This window comes from Phodopus roborovskii, unplaced genomic scaffold (genome assembly GCF_943737965.1).
Source record: "Phodopus roborovskii unplaced genomic scaffold, PHOROB, whole genome shotgun sequence".
NCBI lineage: Eukaryota > Metazoa > Chordata > Mammalia > Rodentia > Cricetidae > Phodopus > Phodopus roborovskii.
The window spans coordinates 6,309,092-6,331,866 of record NW_026126525.1 but is presented as its reverse complement, the minus strand read 5'-3'; the positions used below and the strand labels follow the sequence as shown (position 1 = coordinate 6,331,866).

At 43.3% G+C, this 22,775-nt stretch overlaps 1 protein-coding gene across 1 annotated transcript in view; it reads right to left on the bottom strand.

The window, feature by feature from the left end:
* The window catches only part of Scd5 (stearoyl-CoA desaturase 5), a 130,169-nt gene that overhangs the window by 73,289 nt on the left and 34,105 nt on the right, over positions 1-22,775 (bottom strand). Inside the window, 1 exon segment of the mRNA XM_051198568.1 lies at positions 5,596-5,607. Coding sequence (XP_051054525.1) covers positions 5,596-5,607 — 12 coding nt within the window.

Below are 22,775 nucleotides of genomic sequence, written 5' to 3'. Positions count from 1 at the left end.
CAGTTCTAGGAAAGTCCTTGCTGAATGCCATAAGAGGGCTCTGACTCTTAGTTCCTTGTTCTCTCTCCTCCTAAGTGAGCACTTCCACCTAGAGTGGTAGTGCTCAACCTTCCTAACGCTGCCACCCTTTAATACAGCTCCTCATGCTATGCTGACCCCAACCATAACATTATTTTTGTTGCTACTTCATAACTGTAATTTGCCATGGTTATGAATCTAAATGTAAATATCTATCTGGTATGCAATGGGATGGGGAGAGGCGGTCACGACCCACAGATTGAGAACCACTGAACTAGGAGCTCTCTATGAAGGTGTCTTTGACACTCCAGTCTAGACATGACCTCCCCCTGGTGGACAGATTTGGAGCTGGCTCTCTGGATTTCCATGATGGAAATGGATTTTATCTATTCCCCAATGGATTCCCCCTCCATTAAGGGATCAGTGTGAAAGATACCTTAAAGACCTTCCAGGATGGGCCTTCCCTAATGGAATCTACCTCTGGACCTGGGTGAAGATAGGACATCCTGAACTTCTCCAAAGATTAGAACATTATATAGTGTTGTGTCCTCCATTAAGAGTTAATCCAGCTGGGCCTGTTGATCACAGGGCCAAAACACAATCCTTTAAGAAGGCTGGATTACCTAAAGCCATGTTAAAGAGATGGGAGGAATAATTATCCACTTAGTGAGGTAGTGTATTCCTTCACAGGAACCCTGCCCTCTGGCAGGCTCTCAGAGAGCCATCACCATACAGCTAAGCCTGCCTGCTGCTAGGTCATGTTGCTGCTTGCTGACCTCCACTGCTGAACACACCAGCCTGAGTCAAAAGTCACATCTGTAAGGATTCAGGCATTTTGTTGGCCTGCCCCTATCACCTGGCAGAATGTGCTCAGGCAGTACTCTGGTCAGCCCAAAGTTCCATGAGTACTAGTCTGCAGGCAGGTATAAAGGACCCCTTTAGAAGTCAGACCCTATCCACTTAGGCTCTCTTTTGCTTTCTCTTCCTCTCTCTTTCCTGCTTTTGGTTGGCCACCAACTACCCCCCTCTCTTTTTCTCTCCCCCCCCTTCCCCTCTTTCTTTCTAAATAAACTCATTTAAGCTCTATCTGCCTGGCGTGTTATTCCCTCCTCCTCCAGCCCTGGTCACCCTCACCTGCTATGCAACCTGCTATGCTCTCCCACGTGGTCCCTTACCTTGGGAACCCACTCACTTGGGATCCTCACCCAGGACCACTCACCCCCACCCCTTCCAAGCTTTTATTCTTATAACTGTAACTAAAGAACAACAACCTTTTCCTCTCCTCTTCCAGCTCCTTCCCTCCAGCAGATGCCAACAGTCATAGCTGGCATGTCCGTGTGCTTTTTCTCTCAAAGTCCAGTCCTTGAGGTTCTACTTTAAAATTACTTATTAAGGAGACTAAGAACCCAAAGAGGGACCTTCATCTTCCTTCCCTCTTATTATATGCCACCTAATGTAGGATCTGTAAGGTCTTCAGGAGCACTTTTGTGTCTAGACTGGATGGTGGTTGTGATATCTCCGGCCATTCTGCATGTGTATGTCGTTACTTACCAGTCATGGTATAAGATCACAAAGTCTTCTCTCCTTTTATGTCTCCCGTCCCTCTTAATACAGGAATGCCTCTGCTTATAAATTAAAGATGGTCACTGGTATGAACAAAACAGGGTTTAGGAGACCCACAAAGCCCAGTGCAGAAGACAGTGTTAGCAGTCACACACCATTAGTTACTCAGGAATAGGAGAGCAGGATTTGTACTCAGTCTGAGATATTTTATGAACATCAGTGCACTGTCAGTTTGAAGAGTATAAAAGCAGTGAATACCTGTTAAAATGCTGCTAAAAAGAGGCACATGCCTAGGATGGAAACAAAAGTAGAGGTAATTTTTCAAATTTGCAAGTCAGGGGACAGTGCTAAATATTACAAAGGGTCTCTGGCACAACAAAGAAAAAAAAAATAAGACCAAAGAGTGAATGATGATTTAGAAGGAGAGAGTAGAGAATGCAAAAGTGAAAAGGGCAACCTGCTGAAGTCACAGTGAGTTAGCAGCAAAGGATGATCTTGGTCTAACCTTTTTAGTGCCAGAGAAGGCCAAGAGTTCAGGAGAGAACTTAAGACAGTGCCTGTAGACGACACATCTGATCGAAGCCAATGGTACTTCCAAGGACTGAAGGTTGCACACCCATGCCCTCAGAGATCCAGAACAGCAAATGGTTGGATGTCACTGATGGCGTAATCATCCCTGCAGGCGTGAAGGCATTCAAAGAGACAGTAATTAGAAATTTCCCAAGGATTTGGAGTTTTCTCGGAGTCTCATGCTGGGGAAGAAAAAGATTTGAAATCTGGTACCCACCTGGGAAAGAACTTGTCTCTCTGAAAGAGGTTTCTCAAAGTGCTGAAAACCTGTAGGACATACCAGATGTCAGATTCTGAGACACAATGAGCCAGTTTTGGTCAGACCCATACCATGACCAGGACTGTTGAGCCATCATTCTTCTTGCCCTCTATTTAACACAAAATGTCATGCCAATACCCTGCTGGGGAGGCTGACCCTGGATCTCATTGTTTGGTCTTCTTCCCATGGAAAATCTCCCTTTTCTGCTTTCTGTTATTGCTTGCCTTTTTAATTGGCATATGCAAGGCCAATGGCCAAGGCTAGCTGGTTAGGCTGCCAGGGCTCAGGCTTTGGGCTCCAGTAACAAGGATGCTGTAGGGAGCAGAGGCCCACGGCAAGGAGACATGCAGCAGAAGGTAAAGAGGAGAAGTGTGCTCCCAGATGTAAAGCTTTCTCAGTACCACTGATGCTTGTAACTATGGAAATGACTCTGGATAACAGCAACTGAAGTGGATCTTAGTCATTTAAGGGTGATTTTTAAGAAATGGAATCTAGGGGCTGGGGGACGGCTCAGCAGTTAGGAGCATATACTGCTCTTGCAAAGGAAACAAGTTTAAATCCCAGGATCCATGTTGGATGTCTCACAACCAGCTGCAGCTCCAGATCCAGAGGGATCCCATGCCTCTGGCCTCTACTGGCACACTCATGTGTCCAAGTCCCTACATATAAACAAATAACCCTTTAAAGAAGAGGGACAGTTATGTTTTAGGGAGAAAAACAGACATGGAAAAACAGACCGCTGCAGGTGGCGGTCCTGAGGTTGCAGCTAAAGGGTTGTAAGCATTAATCCTAGAACTGGGCAGGCTGAGTCAGAAGGATCATGAATTCAAGTGTAGCTTGGGCTATATTATGAGATTTGGTCTTAAATAGAAAGCCAGACAAATGGCCTCAATAGGTTCACCTGTATTAAGTAACATCCATCTATTTTGGAAGAGAGCCACTATCACCATCATCGTTTATCACTGTGGTAACAGAATCTCAAAGAGGAGAATGAACACATGGACACTTTCCTTCTGGTACCATATCTTACACTTCTGTAGCTGCCTCCCCGTGTAGACTGATTGAGTGAATTAATATCCCAAGACCAATCCAGATGAGAATTCTGCCTGTTATTTCATACCGTTAAAAAAAAACAATGGCTCAGTGTTTTGATTTCCCATGTCACTTCAGTTCATGTTCTCACCTGGTCTTACCAGTGAGGGACCTGGAAGGGACACGTGGCACCAGGCTCACTTCTATGAGAATATGTATTCCTGATGGCCCTCACAAAGCATATCAAACCACAGCCTCTTGGTTGAGGGTTGCTCCCTGTGTGGGTACATCTTTGTATGAATAAAGAAAAAAGAAAATGGTTCACAGTTCTGCCCAGGCTATCTCAGACAGAGATTAGCGTCTTCCATGTTCCTGTGTAAACTGTGCTGAAGCAAACCTCATATAGCTCAACCTAATCCTCTCTTGACACATTTGACAGGATAGAAGAGAATATGATGGGACCAAGGTATTATAAAATACTGTGTCCAAGGAAGGGAACAAGCAGGCAAAGGAGATGCAGGTCTGGCATTCCCAGTAAGCCAAGACCACATGGAAATACTTAGATTAATCAAAAAAATGTGCTAATAATTAGGTCAGAGCCAGCCAATAAGAAACCATTCACATTGGCCAACAGGTTCATAAATTATACAGCATCTCTGTGTGTTATTTGGGGCTGATGGGGCTGTGGGACCAGGCTGGTGGGGAAGTGCTCATAAAAGGAACACATCCAGGAATCCTGACATGACAGCTCACGGGGAGCTAATCTAAATATTCATTTGGAGCATTGGAACAGCTATCAACAAACTCATTTTGAAGACAATATTATCACTTCAGCTGTCAACAGACAACAGGTCTCCACAATACATGGCTTCCAGCCATTGTATCAGTAAGAGAGAAATATAATTGAACTTCACAAATACCTGTGAATCACATCCTTTCCATTTTAAAAGGGAACCCAGAGTCATTTAGTATTTTCAAAACCTAGCTGTTGCAAAGGACATTAGCCTCATAAATCATTTCTTGGAAAAACTAAGAAGTTGTGAAGCAAACTACTTTGTAGTGACCTAGTTTGTCTCTTACTTAGACTCGTGCACTGTGGCTTTGGGTGCCTTTTGTTTAAAACGCCTATTATTCTCTTCCCGGCTGTGTATAAATTGGATTCTTTACAAAGTGCAGAGCAAATCAGCTCTACAGTACCTGTTGCATGTAGAGTTCAGGTTCCTTGAGACGGCATCTCAGGTAGCACGGTCAACCAGATACTGTGTCCATCCTACTGCTTTCCAGCAGAGCAGAATGTGTACTGAGATAAGTTCCTTCCTATTAATCCCCACATTGGGATCCTGGGAATAGAGTACAACACCAGACCTGCCTTTTGCTGCATAGACCTACAGGGCAGGCAGTCAGCTGTGCTAGGGGGCCAACAGGATGTCCTGCCATCTCCCTCAGAGCTGTCTCCTGCAAGGCAAAAGTCATATGCTACCCAGATAAAGTAGAAAATCTGGCCCCTTGGATAAAACAAAAGAATGTTGATTTAGATAAGCAATGAAAATAAATCGGATTTGGAGAAGGGATAAGTAATCTTTGCCTAGAAAGGCAACAAGACACTGCTGTTGAAGAAGGCATAGAAGAAGAAGAAGAAGAAGAAAAAAAAAAAAAAAAACAAGTTTTAGGTCCTTAAGGAAGAGTCAGGAGATGCTCTTTGCCCAAAATTCTCTACTGCTCCAAAGTCAGGTCTTTGACTACCAGGGAGGAGACAAGTAGGCTGAGAACCATGATCCCAAGGTTCAGACCAAAGCTCTGTGACTGAGGCTGATTCCAGGCAGGACAGCAAAGAAGCCCACTCTTATGGTAAGCCAATTGGGAGACAAGCAGGGGCAGAGCTAGGGCAGCAAGAACAAAGGGAGGTGGATTCAGGTGCAGTCTGAGCTTGGTCAGCTGGAAGCTGAGGGTGTAGAAAACTGCTGTGGTAGAAGCCTGGGAACAGAAGCCAATCATGGAAGCTTGTGGAGTACCCACACTAAGGAGAGCGACAGCAACAGCAAAGTGCGCCTCAGCCTCTGACTAGTTGGTTCATTCTGTAATCCCTGCCATTCATCTGCACAATAATGGCCGGAAAAAAAAAATGAGGCACTCTGAAGAATAAATACATTAACTGACCTTGATCTCTTTTTGTTTTTCTTTTTTAAGGTGACTAGTATTTAGCTTTCGGGAGTCAGTCCTCCCTCAGGCCATGCAGGTGTCTAGGGTTAACCCAGGCTAAGAAGGAAGCATCTTTACCAACAGAGCCACTTCGCCATCCTTATCTAAGGTCTTACAGAAGAAATAAGGATAAATAAAGCCTGTAGGCTTGGACGATTGTGCATTTTTAAGAAAATATCCAGGCTACATTAGGATAGTAATTCACCTTTAATCTGGAAAGTATTCATTAGAAAGAGAATAGCTTGGTGAAAACACTTATTCTTTTGACTTGGTTAATCAAAGCAATGGAGAGTTAGGATATTTATAATTCAGGTCCAGAATCCAAGTATCATCATCTGCATGGCAAAATGACTGAAAGGATCAGAAATAATTTGTGTAAAGAACAAATGTGAGTACAAAGTTAACAAATGAGACTGTCATTGGCTACTAAAGTGAGTCACGATGCATGAAGATGCCCCTACTGTGGTCAACAGCGAAGGAGGGATAGCGGCGTCTCAGACACCAGTGCCCACACTCCCTGATGCCTGCTGAAGAGTGGAAAGCCTTTCTCATTCTCCCAGGGGAATTTCTTGTACACACAGATGGACAATGTGGGGAAGGAAAAGTGAATACTCACACAGTTTGTGTACACACACACACACACACACACACACACACACACACATCTCCCAATGCTCCAGAAGGGAAATTACCCTTATACACAGAAAAAGGCAATTGACATTTTGACTTGGACATTTTTAAAAGTCAAAACAGGCTGTTAAATCTGCCAGCCACACTGACTTCTCCCTGAATTTTGAGCCACGAAGAGGGAGCTTTTATATAGAGGCTGTCACCTGGGTACCAAGTCACCTCTGTCCTGTACCCAGATGACTCAGCTGTTTGGCCATGGGGGAGAGGGGGAATCTTCAAAAGAGCAAGAGCTGAAGAACAGTAGTGACGAATGTTTTAGCCCTTCTACCCCCTTTCAAAAGAAAGGAACAGTGAGACATGGGATACACTTCGATAGTTGTTTTTATTAAGTGTTTGGAGATGAATTTGTTCAGAATTTTTATCTTTGACAACTCTGGGCACAGGGGAAATCCTCAAAGAAATAGAATTGCTTCATTCTCAACATATTTGTAGAGCCAGGCTAAGATGTAGACCTGAAGTTAGGCGGAGTTGAAATGAGTCTGGCGTGCAGGGCTGGAGACCAAAGACAGACTGCCCCCTCAAAGGGCACACGAGACTCACAAGAACTAGTTACATTCATAGTGACATTCAGAATGATTAATCAAAGCAAGATGGTGAAGTGAGGAGTCACTACAAGAGAAACAGAAACTTTCTGTCTTCCCATCGGTCTGCTCAGCAACAAACAGGACAAGTGGGAAGGACGGAAAGCATTGTGGGACTGAGAACACACCATGGCCATTAAGGAAAAGGTCCCCATGCAGAGAAGGGAACAGGATGAAGAGTAGAACTGACTAGCAGGGGAAACAAAGAAGGAAATGAAAGCTGTAGAGACAATGGGACAAGAACCTCCAACAAATTACCCGAGAAAGTACCATGTAGTGTCTGGTATCCATATTTAAACCATAGGTTCACATATGGGATGGCAAGGAACTGATTGTGCTGTAACTGAGCCAAGTTTGTTTCCCTAATGCAGGAACAGTTCAGGACCCGAATGAAACAGGCAGTATGCAAAGCCAAGAGTGGCTGAGGGGCAAGTAGCTTTGGAAGATGGTCATGGAGACATCTCCAGTCTCCACGTCATCCCTTAAGTCTCAAGCACACATGTAGGTGTCTGCACGTTCATTGTCTGAGCCTCCTTTGGACATTATTTCTATAGTTTCCACAAAATACAAATAAGCAACCAAAGCCTTGGATATGTTCAGCCATTCAAAACCACTAATGTCTGAATAAGAAATGTTCTATTGACCTAACAATTTGTAGTGAAGGACCTGTGATAAATGATCTCAGAATAGAAGATTTCCTAAGAGCCCTACACAGAATCAAGATTAAAGGCAGAGGAGTTGTCCAAGAAAGATGGAGTCAGAGTGGTAATGAATCTCCAAATGATTCATCTTTCCCACAGAGATCTTCAAAGTAGAAGACAACAGGTCAGGTAGGGAAGCAAGGATGTGTTGGTGCATATGGTCTGACTGCTCTGCCCTGGGTATACCAGATGGTCTAACTGTTCCGCCCTGAGTATACCATGCCCAACAGCACAGGGTATAGGCAAATGTGGAGTTTTAAAGTAAAAAGCCCAACAGGCTAGAAATCCAACAATTCTTAGACTAGTGAAATAGATAAGGTCAGAAGGTAAACTGCTGCCCCTGCCCTGGAAATACAGCTGGGAGATGCACAAGTTACAACATGAGAAACCATGAGGCCTCTACAGGGACTGGGGCTGAACTTAACTGACCAGTTTTTGTAAGATAGATGGACACGTATGTGGGAGCTGACACTCCCAGGTGACCTAGTCACAAGTGGCTCTGATGCTTTTGTGACTTTTTAACTCCAGGAGCTTGAATAGGTTTCTGCAGTAGAACTTGATCAAGAAAATTCCCTCATACTTATAATGTAAAGAAAGGGAAAGGGGGCCATATTTTTCTTTTCTTTTTTTCTTTTCTTGAAAATAGATTATTTTCTCATACAATATATCATAATTATGGTCCCCTCTCCCTCTACTCTTCCTAACCCTACCTCACCTCCTCTTCCCTCTAGATCTACTTTCCGTCTCTCATTAGAAAAGGATAGGCTTCTAAGAGAAAACAACCAATCATAAAACAAAAACCATCAAATTCAAGTTCCACAAGGCAAACCAACAGAAGGATTAGAGCCCCATGACAAGGCACAAGAATCGGAGACCTACTCATCTACACACTTGCATCCCATAAAAACACTAAGTTGAAAGCTATGCTATAGATGCAGAGGATAGGGTGCCAAACCATGTTGGCCCTGTGCTTGGTGAATTCAGTCTCTGGAGGAAGCCATTTAAATAGACCAGCTCATTCTGATCTTTAATGACGTCTACCTGGAGAGAAACTGCCTACTAGGACATACTGCTGCTTTCTCAGAGCCTAATTGGCCTGGGTACAGGAAAAGCCCCAGCTGAAGCTAGATGTGGCCTTCCACACATCAGGAGGGAACGCCCAATGCTCTAGCTCCTTCTATCGTGTTTTAAAAATGAGGGACACCTGTGACGTTCACGCTCCAAGGGCATAGGTGCACTAAGGTCCCATCACAGAATGACAGAGGGCTCCCCTTCCCTGACTGCTCACTTCTACACTCCCAAAAGCCAGGCCAAAATACAACCTCTACTCAGTACTTTGTGTCTAGAGAGCAAAAGAAAAAGCACAAGGCATTTTGAAGATAAAACAGTGTGAAGAGGCAGAGTGAGCATCAGAAGGAGCCGCAGCAGAGACGTTGGAGCTATAATGGAAAGCAACTGTGTTAAACGCGCTAGGGGCGCTGCTGTACAAAGCAGGCATCAGTTAAGAACACACGGTGAGTATGCACAGAAAGACAGAAATCATGATCACAACCCTGCCACCCCACAAAACTGGAAATGATACCACAGCAGACATGAAGATCTTTGATGAGCTTTGTATTTGTAGACAGAGTTGTGGGATGAATCTTCAAGAGCCATGCATCAACTGTTCAAGCTGTTAGGGGCAGGACAACAATAAGTGAGGAGAGAGAGGCAGGAGAGATAGTTGAAGCAATAACGACAGAAATTCCAGGAAGCTCAGCGAATACAAAGTGGGATAAACAGGGGGGAGAGAGTGGGGAGAGACAGGCAGACAAGAATAAATAACCCAACATGTTGGGTGGCAAAAGAAACCAAGATACAAAAAGAGTATTGAAATAATCTGGAAGGAAAAATAAAAAGCACCTTTACCTGTAAAGGAGTGAAGATAAAAAAGATGTCATGGAGCAAGCAAGAGGACTTAAAGTTTTAAAAGAAGAAAACGTTAAATGAAACTATCCCTGAAAGTGGAAGTAAATAGAAAACACCGTCAGACATGGAAAACTGGTGGGGTCTGCCCTGTGTCTGCTTCTCATGAAACATGAAAGGCGTCAGGGAACCACACAGCTCAGAAACACAACATGCAAAGAGAAAGGGAGAGCACCGAAGAAGGCTTAAGTGACTGGGAAATAAACCGAAATTTCTTATCCTTTATTGGCCTAGCAGGATGTTCAAAGTAGTAAGAGCAGAAGCAGATCTACTTGTGTATCCTCATCTACATATGTAGATTTATAAATACATATTTATAAAGAGAGATCTGACCTGCATACTTGTGGATAAGTTAAATTAGTAAAGCAGTGACATAAGGGACGAGGGGGAGGAATTCAAATTTCTTCAGTGGATAAGGAACGCTAGATGTGAAGTAATACAGAATCATTTCAAAGTGAACTTGAATTATACATTATAAACTTTAGTGCAACCACTAAAATGGTTTTTAAAGTGCAACTGACAGCTATTCAAAGAAAGACACTGTAATCATGAAATATTCAAATCATAAAAGGAGACCAGACACAGTGGCATATGCCTTCAATCCCAGCATTCTGGAAGTTGGGGCAGTAGGACCGTAAAGTTGCATCCCACCTGGACTATATAGCAAGACCCTGTCTCAAGAGCAGACAGACATACAGACAGGGGTGCTAGAGAGATGGCTCAGCAATTAAGGAGAAGTTCCCACTAAGACCAGAAGCAAGGCAGGGGTGTCCCTTCTAAGCATGCACTTGTCAATGTCATGCTGGAAGTCCTAGCTAATGAAATAAGACAAGATAAAGAAATGTATACGGATTGAAATTGACGACTTCTTTGCTCATACATGGCACAATTATCTTTGTATAGAATGGAAGAGAATGAAAATAGCCAACAGCCCTGCCAGAAAATAGCAACAGCAGACATTACAGCAAGGCTGTCACTGGGGGGTTCATGTACAAAATTCAATTGGCTTTCTATGTACCAACAATAAAAAAAGTGGGATTTTAAGTTAAAAAACAAGATACTAATGAAGCATTAGTACTCCCAGAAATAAAACCACTGACTATACATTTTATAAAATATGTTTTGTGCACACACACAGACACACGCCAGATGAGGGAAACTACAAAACTTCAATGAAAGAAATCAAAACGTTTGATAAATAAATGTTGTCCCATACTTATGGATATGTGGGTTCAGTATTATCAAGGCCTTCTTCCCGTTGATCCAGTCACTGTAATTCCAACTGAAGGCCCAGTAACATGTTTTATAGATAGGAAATTATTCTACAGCCTATACATGAGCAAACCAAGGACAGACTAGCCAACACAACATTGAAAGAGAAGAACAAAGTAAAGGATTAAAACCATTTGGCTTCAAGATGTACTGTATGTCCACAGTAATCAAGATAGTATTGTACTGGGGAAACAGACTAACAGATTAATGGAACAGAATGTAGCCCAAAAATAGACCCACAAAAATAGCCAACCCAGTACAACAGAGGAACAAGCCCAATAAAATAGAACATGCACGCCATCTTCTCAACAAAGAGTCCTACTATAGCTAGACATAGTCATACTCAAAAATCTGCACTTAGCCACAGGCATAAAGGTAAAGCACCACACCATAAACCTATTTGAAAATTGCAAAGGTGCAAACCTAAATAACATTGGGTTTGATGGATGATTTTCAGCTATAACACCCTGTAAAATCTGAGAGAGAAACAATAAGCCATCACTGTTCTCTAACAAAGACATTGGGGGAAATAGTCACAAAGGACTTATAAGGAACTAATTTTCAAAATATACAAAGAACTCTGCAAAGTTAATAATAAGACAATAAGCAAGGGACTGACGAGATGACTCAGATGTTAAGAGCACTTGGAGCTTTTGCACAGAACCAGGGTTCAGTTCCTTGTACCCACATGGCAGCTTAACCATCTAGCTATAACTCCAGTTCTAGAGGATCTGATGCCCTCTTCTGGCTTCCACAGGCACTGCATGAATGAGATGTACAGACCAGAGACATACATACATACATACATACATACATACATACATACATACATACATACATATATGATTGTAAAAAGAAAACTAAGGACCAATAAAAGTGTGCCAAATATCACAATATATCTCATTAAAAAAGAAACACTGGTGGGAAATTATCACATGGGGAAAGATCACAAAACATATGCTGTCAGGTAAAGGCAAAATAAAGTGACAGTGAAACAACACTATACAGTAAAACACTATATATCAATTAGAGAGAAAGGGGGGAAAGGAGAGGGAGGGAAAGAGAGGGAGAGAAAGGGAGGGACAGGTAGAGGGAGGGAGGCAGAGGGAGGGAGGGAAGAAGAGGGAGAGAGAGGAAGAGAGAGAGAGAGTTGAGGGTGCAAATATCCACCCATGCGCTCCATGTGGAAGCCAGATCAAGACATTGGGTCTTTTCCTCCTTTTCTTCTATTTCTCTGTCTTGAAACCTGAGACAAAGCCTGTCACTGAGTTGGAAGCTCAACATTTTGGCTAGGTAGTCAGCAAAAGCTCCTAGGAGCCACCTGTCTCTGCCCCCTCTGCCAGATTACAGGCATGTAGCCATACCTGGTTTATGACATGGGTGCTGGAGATTTGAACTCAGGTCCTCATGCTTGCAGAGTAAACACCTTTACACACTGAGCCATCCCCTGAGCACCTAACCTGCTTTTTAAAAATAGTCTTTACAAAGAAAACAAGAGTGTGCTATTGGAAGGTATTCCTCTCACGGGACCAAGTTGGCATGCTACTGGACCACAGGAGCTAAGTGATATCTCAGGATGAAGCCTCTTGACTGTCTTTCCCCCCTGGAATGGCAACATCAGACATCCTCATCTCTTCCTGGGGCATTAGAACAGAAGAGATTTTCTGCTCGGCATCTTCCATTCATTTCTTAATTGATCTCATCACCAGGGCAACGAGGCAAGGTCCATGTTCCCATGTGTCTGGATTGGTACCCTCCCTGATTACTTCAGAAACTTACATGGTGTCTGCTTATGAACCCTGAAGGAATTTCTCCCCATACCCGAGACTGGAGGGAGAAGCAAACAGCAGGAGGAGCAGTGTTTAGTCCTCTCTCTGCTCCCTCAAGGCTGAGATGATTATCCCCTTGCTTCACAATGCCACCATTCTACTTAAAGGAGAGCAGTTGGGTAAACGCTTTCTGAGGGCGGAGCCCACATCTGCTCCCTTTTCCTCCTTAGAAACAAAATCAAGGTTTTATTCCAGGGCAGTATGTCAATCAAAAAAAAAAAAAGTGTTTCCCTTTTCCTTGAGGACAGATGTGATCGACAAGAGGAAAGTGGACAGAATGTGTGTGTCTCTTTGTCTCCAACAAACAAGTTCTGGTTGGAGCTTAGTGGACAACATTGGACCATGAAATCAGAGAGTGGATGTTGATGGGAGATGTCATTCTGTAATTATGTTTCTCTTATTGGTTAATGAATAAAGCACTGTTGGCCAGTAGGAAAGGAAGATAGGAGAACTAGGAGACAAGGAGGAAAGAGGAAGTAGTAAGGAGGAGTCAGCATGGAGAGACTGGACAGAGCAGAATGCCGGCCCCTCTTTCCGGTAAGATAAGACCATGTGGAAGTACTTAGATTAATAGAAATGGGTTAATAATTAAGACAGAGCTAGCCAATAAGGGACAAGTAACTGGCCAACAGAATTATATCTAATATAATGTCTCTGTGTGTTATTTGGGGCTGGCATGGCTGTGTGACCAGACTGGTGGAAAACCTACTACTAACAGGATGTCACATGGTAAATACTGTTGAAGGAAGAGGACAGTCTTCCTTCCCCCCTTCCTTCCCCCCTTCCTTCCCCCCTTCCTTCCCCCCTTCCTTCCCCCCTTCCTTCCTTTCTCCTTTCCTTCCTTTCTCCTTTCCTTCCTTTCTTCCTTCTTTCCTTTCTTCCTTCTTTCCTTTCTTCCTTCTTTCCTTTCTTTCTTTCTTTGTTTATCTATGTAACATTCCTGGGTGTCCTGGAAATCACGGAGATCCACCTGCCTCTGCCTCCCGAGTGCTGGATTAAAGGTGTACACCACCACTAGCTGGTGAGGACCTAGCTTTCTAATGAGCGAGTACTGTGCCCCTCCTTGCCCACTTGGAGACCTGTTTCTAGAACTAATCAGTCAACCTCCCCTGCTCTCCCCTACCTCTGCCCCTTCATGACTCTCCTATCTCAAGTCCAAAACACCTTGATTACAACTGACAGAATGCTTTTAATTGTAGGGAAATAAACGCCCATCATGTTTAAGGCAAACACTGTTGTGGAGTATTTAACTTTATAACATGTGTTACATTTGTTTATGTGGTGGAATATTAACTGTGTAAAGGTGTGTTACATTGCTTCTACTGCATTTGTCTAATGATGTAAGGATGTGTTACATTTGTTTCTGTTGCATTTGCTTAATGATGTAAGGATGTGTTGCAGTTGTTTGTGCTGCATTTAATTATGTAAAGATGTCTTGCTTCCACCTTGCTTGCCCAAGGCACTTGACTGGTCTAATAAAAAGCTGAATGGCCAATAGTCCTTAAAGGCCCTGGTCTATGTCCCAATGCACATTGATCTGTCAGCACCACTCAGCCCTGGGTAACAAGGCCTGGGAGCTGATGTGACAGGCCCTGATCCTTCCCTGTAACTTACTCCAACATGCAATAGCTTTGAGTCCTGTACGGAACCTGCCCACATGGCCTGCCCAATACGACTGGTGAAAGCAGTTCTATGAACATGAGACAATCCACACTTCAGCACAGCCTAGTGTATCTTGGATGGTTTCTTCACTCAGTGACTATAAGGCTTATTTGTGATCATGGGTCTCTGTGTTCTGTCTGCTTGATAATTACCAGAGAACAAGAATGCTTGCCAATGGGCTTTTTGTGTCTTTCAAACAGTCAGGTATGGCTGGAAGAACATTAAGCAAATAAATCAGAGCTTCTGGAACTTCAAGCTCCAGCTTGCTAGCTACTCACATCCGTTTATTACTTTCCTCATAGGCTTGCTTATGACATCTTAAAAACCTTTCTGGTTTACGCATCCCTCTCTTGACCACTTCCTCATTGTCCAGGTCTTGGCTCATAGACCAGTTCCTTCCATGAGGCCTTTAATTGCCCTCGCCCCTCACCCTTCACCCATGCAGTGAGGGTTAGGAGTGGATCCTCTATGTTCCCTCAGAGCTTGCCCTATCTGTAGCTTCCCTGCCCTTCTGGGAAAGCGGAGGCTAAACTTAGGGCCATCTCCACAGCACTGGTTCCCAGCAGAAGCACAAGGAGCCCTGAGGAAAGATGACACAAGCAGATGGCTTCTGATAGCTGGGCCCCCTTTGGTGGTCACTGGCCTGGTGATGAGAGAGATATTCCCAGATAATTATACAGGAACTGGCAGTCTCCATTTAGAAATACCCTGGGACATATGTCTCTGACTGAACACACAGAATGAATCAGTCTGCAGCATTTTTTAAGGGAAAAGATTGGGGTGATCTCCCATTTTTATGGTCTAAGAAGCCCAGACTATTATTGTATCAACTCAGTCCTCATTAATAAAACAGGAAGAGCCCTGGTCTTCTCATTCTGGCTCTTGACATCAATCCAAGAGCAGATTGTCTCAAAGCATTAATTGTGTAACAACATCATTTATATCGCAGAATTGAAAGTGACACACATATCTAACCACAGCCCAACGTTGGTTAAATAAACTATGACACACTCCACCGAAGGATTTGCCTGAAGGCTTTGACAATGGTGTCTATAATATAATCTGAAATTAAAGGCAAGACATACGAGAACATATGCAGCGTGACTGCCACCAGGCCAAATGCATCAAATATATGCATGAGCATAGAGACGGCAGAATATTAACAGTGACTGTGTTGATGTGTAGACGGTGGGTGATTCTGTTTCCCTGTGCTTTTCTGAAGGATCTCTCTCTCTCTCTCTCTCTCTCTCTCTCTCTCTCTCTCTCTCTCTCTCTCGTCACCCTTCTTCCTCCCCCCACCCCTCTGACTCCCACCCTCTCTCCTCCCTCTTCCCTTTTCTCTCTAGGCAGTTTTGCACTCTCAGGATTGAACCTGTAGCTTCATGCATGCTGGGTAGAGATGCCCCAAAAGGGTGCATCTCCAGCCCCATGACTTTTTACCATGAAAATAAAATAGTAAAACTCAAAACCAGGAAATCACCTCCTTGTTAATTGAGGACACTGTTATTTTCTGCTCTAACACTTTTGGCTCATGGTATTGCAAGTGTTTACCTGAAAGAGCAAAGACCTTGCAGTAAAGCCACAGTAGCAGAGGAAAACAGTTTTGCATCCAGGCCAGCAGCTGTTGGTGGAATGACACCAGGGCTGATGTTCAAGGTGGGGTTGAAGGGGGCAGCCTCTGACTGTACACCAACCATTTCTCAAACTTGTACTTCATAGAGCTGTGTAGAATAAGTATTGTTACCCCATTTTATGATAAAATAGAGACAGAGTGGCTAATTTGTACACTGGCAAGTGGGAGCATGTCCCCTCTTCTGAGTACATTCTATGCCACACTTCCTTTCTTGCAAGGATTCTTGGTTTAACAAAGGCACCATGTCTGTTCCTAGTTTCAGCACAAACAGATTCTGGACTGAAAGGTCCCAGCTGACTGTAGCCTGTCTGTGGTCTTGAATAACCACTGACTGCCAATGTTATTGCAAAGCCCTAAGCATGGCATGGCCCCAACATTGTCCTCATCTATTCACACATAAATCCATTGCTTTAGGGGTGACACGCCTATTTATAAACGTTTTTTGAGTGGCCAACGTTGCAGACCCAAACTAACATGAGCACTATACACAGTAGCTTTTTGGCTAAAAGGTGAAGGGCAAGAATAAGACCACCACCACAATTCTGAGTTAAATTTGAAGCAAGCTTTAGTTAAATACTGGCCAGGATGATGGACACTGACCAGTTCCATTCTGGGATTTCCAGAAAATGGTCATGAGCTATGTTGGCCAGGTGCTTCTAAAAGCAACCCCACAAGGCTACTTACTTCCTGCCTTCATCCAGTCAGAGTAAGCATACATCCTGACATACTTCCTGCCTATGTACCTCCCACCTTCATGTGATCAAGCACATTCAGTGCAACTGTGTCAAACAAACTTGTTTAGGGACATGAAAACATGTGGCTTGTTACCTTATATGAACAACAGCTCCAGCATCTCAGAAGTAGCTGTCCTTGGGCAAGGGGTCTGCAGGTCAGAGGCATTTTTGTTTCATGGTTGTCTTAGGCACAGTAATTAAAACTTAACACACAATTTTGGCTCTCATGCTGCTTTATTCTTGCAACTTCTGTGTGCTGATTGAAAGTGGTTTCACCTTGCAATTGGAAGTCAACTAAACACACTTTGGCTGACACATGGGCATTTTGAGGTGCCTTAGTTGTAGGCCCTGATTGTAGAGCCCTGCATGGACCCCGAGGCACCTTGAGCAAGCCTGAAGCTTGGTACTCTATTTTCTTGCCCCCTGGAGTTGTCATTGGTACTCTTCCTGTTTTGCTAACACACATCTGGTGGGGAGGAGCTAATCCTGAAAACCCTGTTGTTTTCCATTGTGCTGTGAGTCCATATATAAGCCAACTCCTTTCCCTCAATAAATATCATTGAGCATTCGGCATTCTGACATTGCTGTTGAACAAATGACCTGCTGTCTTTTCTCTTATTTCAATCTCTAGGCCTTCACCTGATTTGTAGAACAGATTGTAGCGCTGTTGCTACAAGTGGAGGTCCCACCAAGATCGGGAAGAAAGATCACCTAAGAGATCGCCCTTGGAGCAGGCTGGCAAAGGAAGCGAATGACAGTATTGAAGGATGGGTGTCAGTAACTCTAAGGAAATTCTTAGTGGGCAATTAGTGGCCCTATTGAAAAGACAGGGCACTGGGATTAAAAACTAAGACAGCCCAAGACAGCTGAAGAATTCATTGCCATATTAGAGAAACATAGTCCCTGGTTTATGCTCTCTGGAGGCTTCAACATCCCGATCGGGAACAGGTAAACAGAGACCTCTAAAAGGCTTATAAATAAGGATCTGGAAGGCTTCACCCTCCCTGTGGAGTGGGTGGGGAATGGGATGTGGTGGGGGGAGTTAGAGGGGGAAAAGAGAGGGAGGGAGAGGAAACTGGGATTGATATGTAAGATATTAAAATATATTTAATTTTAAAAAAAGACCAAAAAAAGAAGAAGGGGGGGTCGGATAATTTCCCTATTGCCATCCTGTCCCTTTGGCATTTAGTTAAAGATGAGCTCCTGACAACAATGTTAAAGTAAAAGAACAAAGGCAGAAATGAATAGGACTTTTGAGGAAGTACAAGACTTAGACTCTATGAAATCTATCAGTGAACAAGAGGGATCTCAACTAGGAGATGATAGTCCTAATGTAACTGAGGAAGCAGAAATTGAATAATTAAAACAAAGAATTTCTGAAGCTGATGAATGCAAATGTTGTCCGCCACAACACAACCTCTTTTGTGATCCCTTGAGTAGGGCCTCTGTGCCTCAAGGGATAGAAGAGGAGGTCAAAGATTTAATAACCAAGGTAGAAGCATTAGAAAAGGAAAGACAAGCGTTTCCTGTGATTGAGACAGTGGATCCTCAGGGTAACAGGGTTAGGGAGCACAGCCCACTAAACTTCAAGGACATAAAATAGCTTAAGGAGGCTGTTGCTGCTTACAGGCCCCATGCTCCTTTCAGGCAATCTTTGAGTCTTTCGAAGCGTTGAATTGCACCCCTAGTGATTGGATACAGCTCTGTAGAGCCGTGCTGAGTGGGGGTGATTAGTTGCTCTGGAGAGGTGACTTACAAGAATATTGCAAAGAAACCACCCAACACAATGCCACTGCCGGATTTCCTGCTAGGAATTTAGATATGCTCACGGGCACAGGGCAATATGCTACCCTAGCAGCTGAAATTCTTTTTGGCCCAGTGGTCTATGCACAAATTGCTATTGCTGCTACTAGAGCTTGGAAAGCCCTGCCTAATAAGGCTGCAGGGGATCAACAATTAAGGTATTACAGGAACCATCTGAGCCCTATTCAGAATTTGCAGACGGCCTCCTATAGCTGTCCGGTTGCATTTTTGGTGATGTCGAAAATGCCATGCCCATAGTTAAACAATTGGCATTTAAAAATGCAAGTATTGTAAAGAGGCTCTATATCCCCATAAAGCTAAAAGTCTTAATGACTATATACGCATATGTCAGGACATAGATCGTCACCACATTATGGGCCAGGTTATAGCTTCAGTCATGAAAGAAGGTGGGAACAATGGAGGAGCCAGGCCAAAGACTTGCCTTGGATGTGGACAGCCACAGGGCTTTGCCCCCATTGCCGTAAGGGTCACCACTGGAGCAATGAATATAGATCAAAAAAGATGCCCTTGGTAATACCTTACCAGCTCTGGGGAAACAGGAAGCAGGGCCAGCCTCAGGCCCCTCAAGCCCAGGTGTATGAGGCACCAGATACACCTGTAACCCACCCAATGCAGATGATCCCTCAGAGAAACTCCTTTATGTCCAGGACCTTATCAAAGGTACCCCAGGAAGCGCAGGATTGGACCTCTGTTCCACCACCCATGCAATATTAACACCACAAATTGGCACTCAAGCCTTGGGAACAGGAGTCTTTGGGCCTCTTCCCCCAGGAGCAATAGGGCTATTGTTAGGATGCAGTAGTGCCTTGTTGAAAGGAATTAAAGTTATTCCAGGAGTAATAGATTCAGATTTTCAAGGAGAAATAAAAATCATGGTTAGGGCAGAAATGGGGGTATTAATGATACCACAGGGTGTTCAGATAGCACAACTGGTTCTTCTCCTTATGTTCATTCAAAACCAGCAATCCCTTTTTAAAGGACACCAGGGGATCTGCTGGTTTTGGGTCCACAGGCTCCATGGGTGCTTTTTGGGTATCAAGTCTTGAACAGCGTCCCATGTTCACCCTTATCATACAAGGTAGATGATTTTCTGGACTTGTAAACACTGAAGCAGACTCCTCAGTAATAGCAAAAAACATTGGCCACAAGCATGGCCTCTTCAGCCGGCCTCCACTCATTAACAAGGAGTGGGAACTGCTGTGGCTCCAGAATGTAGCACTCAGTTTCTTAAATGGTCAGATGATGAAGGACATACAGGTTGTTTTTCAACCTTTTGTGTTAAGTCATATCCCTATTAATCTTTGGGGAAGAGATGTGCTTCAGGCCATGGGAACGGTCCTTACTACTGAGCCTGTTAAAAATATGCTGGCGGACCAAGGTTATGTACAAGGAAGAGGACTGGGTAAGTTCCTCTAAAGTGACCCTCAATCTGTTGCACCCAAAAATGTAATTATCAAAAGAGCCGGAGATTGCTCTGGGTTGGGAAATTTTCCCTAGGGGCTATTGCTATGCAGCCTGTTCCCATTCCTATCACCTGGAAAACTGATACCCCAGTCTGGGTGGAGCAATGGCCCTTATCTATTGAGAAATTACAGGCTGCACATCAACTTGTAAAGGAACAATTAGAGGCAGGACATATTGTTCCTTCCACTTCCCCATGGAATACTACAATTTTTGTTATAAAGAAAAAAAATCTGGAAAATGGAGACTCCTACAAGATCTCTGAGCTGTTAATGATTGTATGCAAACTATGGGAGCCACACAACCTGGCTTACCTTCCCCGTAGGTATTCCTTGGGGCTATCATTTATTATAGACCTAAAAGATTGCTTCTTTACCATTCCCTTGCATCCTCAGGATAGTGAGCAATTTGCATTTAGCATTCCTTCTGTTAATTTAAAAGAGTCCTATAAGAGATATCAATGGGTGGTGTTGCCTCAAGGAATGGCCAATAGTCCCACTATTTGTCAAGTTTATGTATCTTTGGTCATTGCCCCCATTAAGGAGAAATTTCAATCCTTGTATTTTATACATTATATGGATGATATTTTTTTAGCTGGCCCAGATCCTAAGGAAGTAAATGAGGCTTTAGGGGAATTGCAACATAATCTTCAACTAGCTGGCTTAAGAATAGACCCAGAAAAGGTACAGCAAGAATTTCTCTATCAATACCTGGATTATCAATTGTTATATTCTGGTATCCCTCCTCAAAAGATTACTTTAAGGCTGGGTAGACTGACTACCCTCAATGATTTTCAAATATTATTGGGAGATATAAACTGGGTTTGATCTAGTTTGGCCCTAACCACTGGACAGCTTAGACCCTTATTTGATATTTTACAAGGAGATTCTGATCCCACTTCTCTCTGAACCTTAACACCTGCTGAGCATGAATGCATACAACTTGTGCAAGAATGCCTCCAATCTGCACACTTAAATTATATTGACTATCTCATACTTGATGTTATTAGTTTTTGTTTCAGCATATTCTCCTACCAGGGTGTTTTGGCAAATTGGCCTTATATTATGGGTGCATGAACATGCATCCCCAGGAAAGACAGTTAGATCTTATCCCCAGGAAATGCTTTCTATTATTCAAAAGGCATACAAAATGAGTCTTCAAGTTTTTGGCAAGATTCTGGATATAATTGTCACTCCCTATACTCAACAACAGATACAATAGCTTCAACAGTTCGATGAGGATTGGGCACATTTCATGTGTTCCAAACCCTGCCACTTTGATAGTCATTTTCCTTCCAATAAATTATCTAATTTTAAAAAATCATCCTGTGTGTTTCCCCAAAATTATTTCAAAAAATATTTTGAAGGGGGCCCGCAATGTAGTTACAGATGGCTCCTTAAATGGTTATGCATTTGTTGTTCCCTTTCCCGTTATTAAATGCTCTATACTACTAGTGAAATGTGCACAATTTGTGGAACTAGCTGCAGTACAAATTAGCCCTTCAACATTTTTCTGATGATCTGTTTAACTGATAGTAAATATGTGTATCATATATTGACCCCCTTGGAAACTGGTGCCTATATAGCTCTGATCTCTCGTGTACAGGAACACTTACTAGCCATACAAAGCCTACTATGGAGGTGCTCTCATCCAATTTTTGTAGGACATCTCAGAGTGCATTCTGATTTGCCCAACCCTTTGAGTGAAGGAAATGCCATTGCTGATTTTAATACTAAAGCAGTGCCATCATGATTATGAGAGAGTCTGGTTATGAAGCAGCCTGCAAAGCTCATACAACCTTCCATCTTAATGCAGGTCTCTTAAATTCCATTTTAAAATTACTAGAGACAAAACTATTGATATAGTTAAGAATTATCCCCTATGTGCAGAGTTCTTACCTGTTCCACACCTTGGAGTTAACCCCCGTGGTGTCACACCTAATGATATCTGTCAGAAGGATGTTACCCATGTTCCTTCCTTTGGTCAACTACAATTTGTTCATGTATCTGTGAATACCCATTCTCATCTCATATTTGCCTCTGCTCATACTGGAGAAAGGCTTAAGGATGTTAAGAGCCATTGTTTACAAGCCTTTGTTTATATGGGGATACCCAGACAATTAAAAACTGATAATGGCCCTGCTTATACTAGTCAGGGTTTCAACTCTTTTTGCAAAACTTTTTTTTAATCTCGCATAAGATGGGCATCCCTTATAATCCTCAAGATCAGGCCATGGTGGAGCGTGCACATCACACAATTAAAGCCTATCTTCATAAAACAAAAAGGGGGGAATTTATAGGGTCTCCTCACAATCACCTTTCTCTTGTCCTTTATATTTTAAATTTTTTAACTATTGATGGTGCTGCTCGATTGTGGCTGACAGGCATTGGCACCTTTGGTCATCTGACTACAGCTCAGTTATGTGGAAGAATGTCACTGCAGGACAAGGGTGTGACCCTGACCCAGTTCTAGTGTGGGCCCAACGGTTGGTTTGTGTCTTTCCACAAATTGCAGATAACCCTGTTTGCATGCCTGAGTGTCTGGTTCACCATATAGGGAGTGACCGTAATTGTAGCAGCCATCGGAGAAGGTCCGATGGGCCTTCATCCAGGATCCACCCATTCTGATGCCTGTGGGTTTGAGTAGCCCTATGTGACCCTTTTCCTGACCATTAATTATGGCTTGGGTAAAGCAGCTATAAAATTACACTTTGGTCCAAAGGATAAGAATTTCACCTTCATTTCAGGCACTTGTGCTCTGGCTCCCTTCTTTTTTGTTGTAA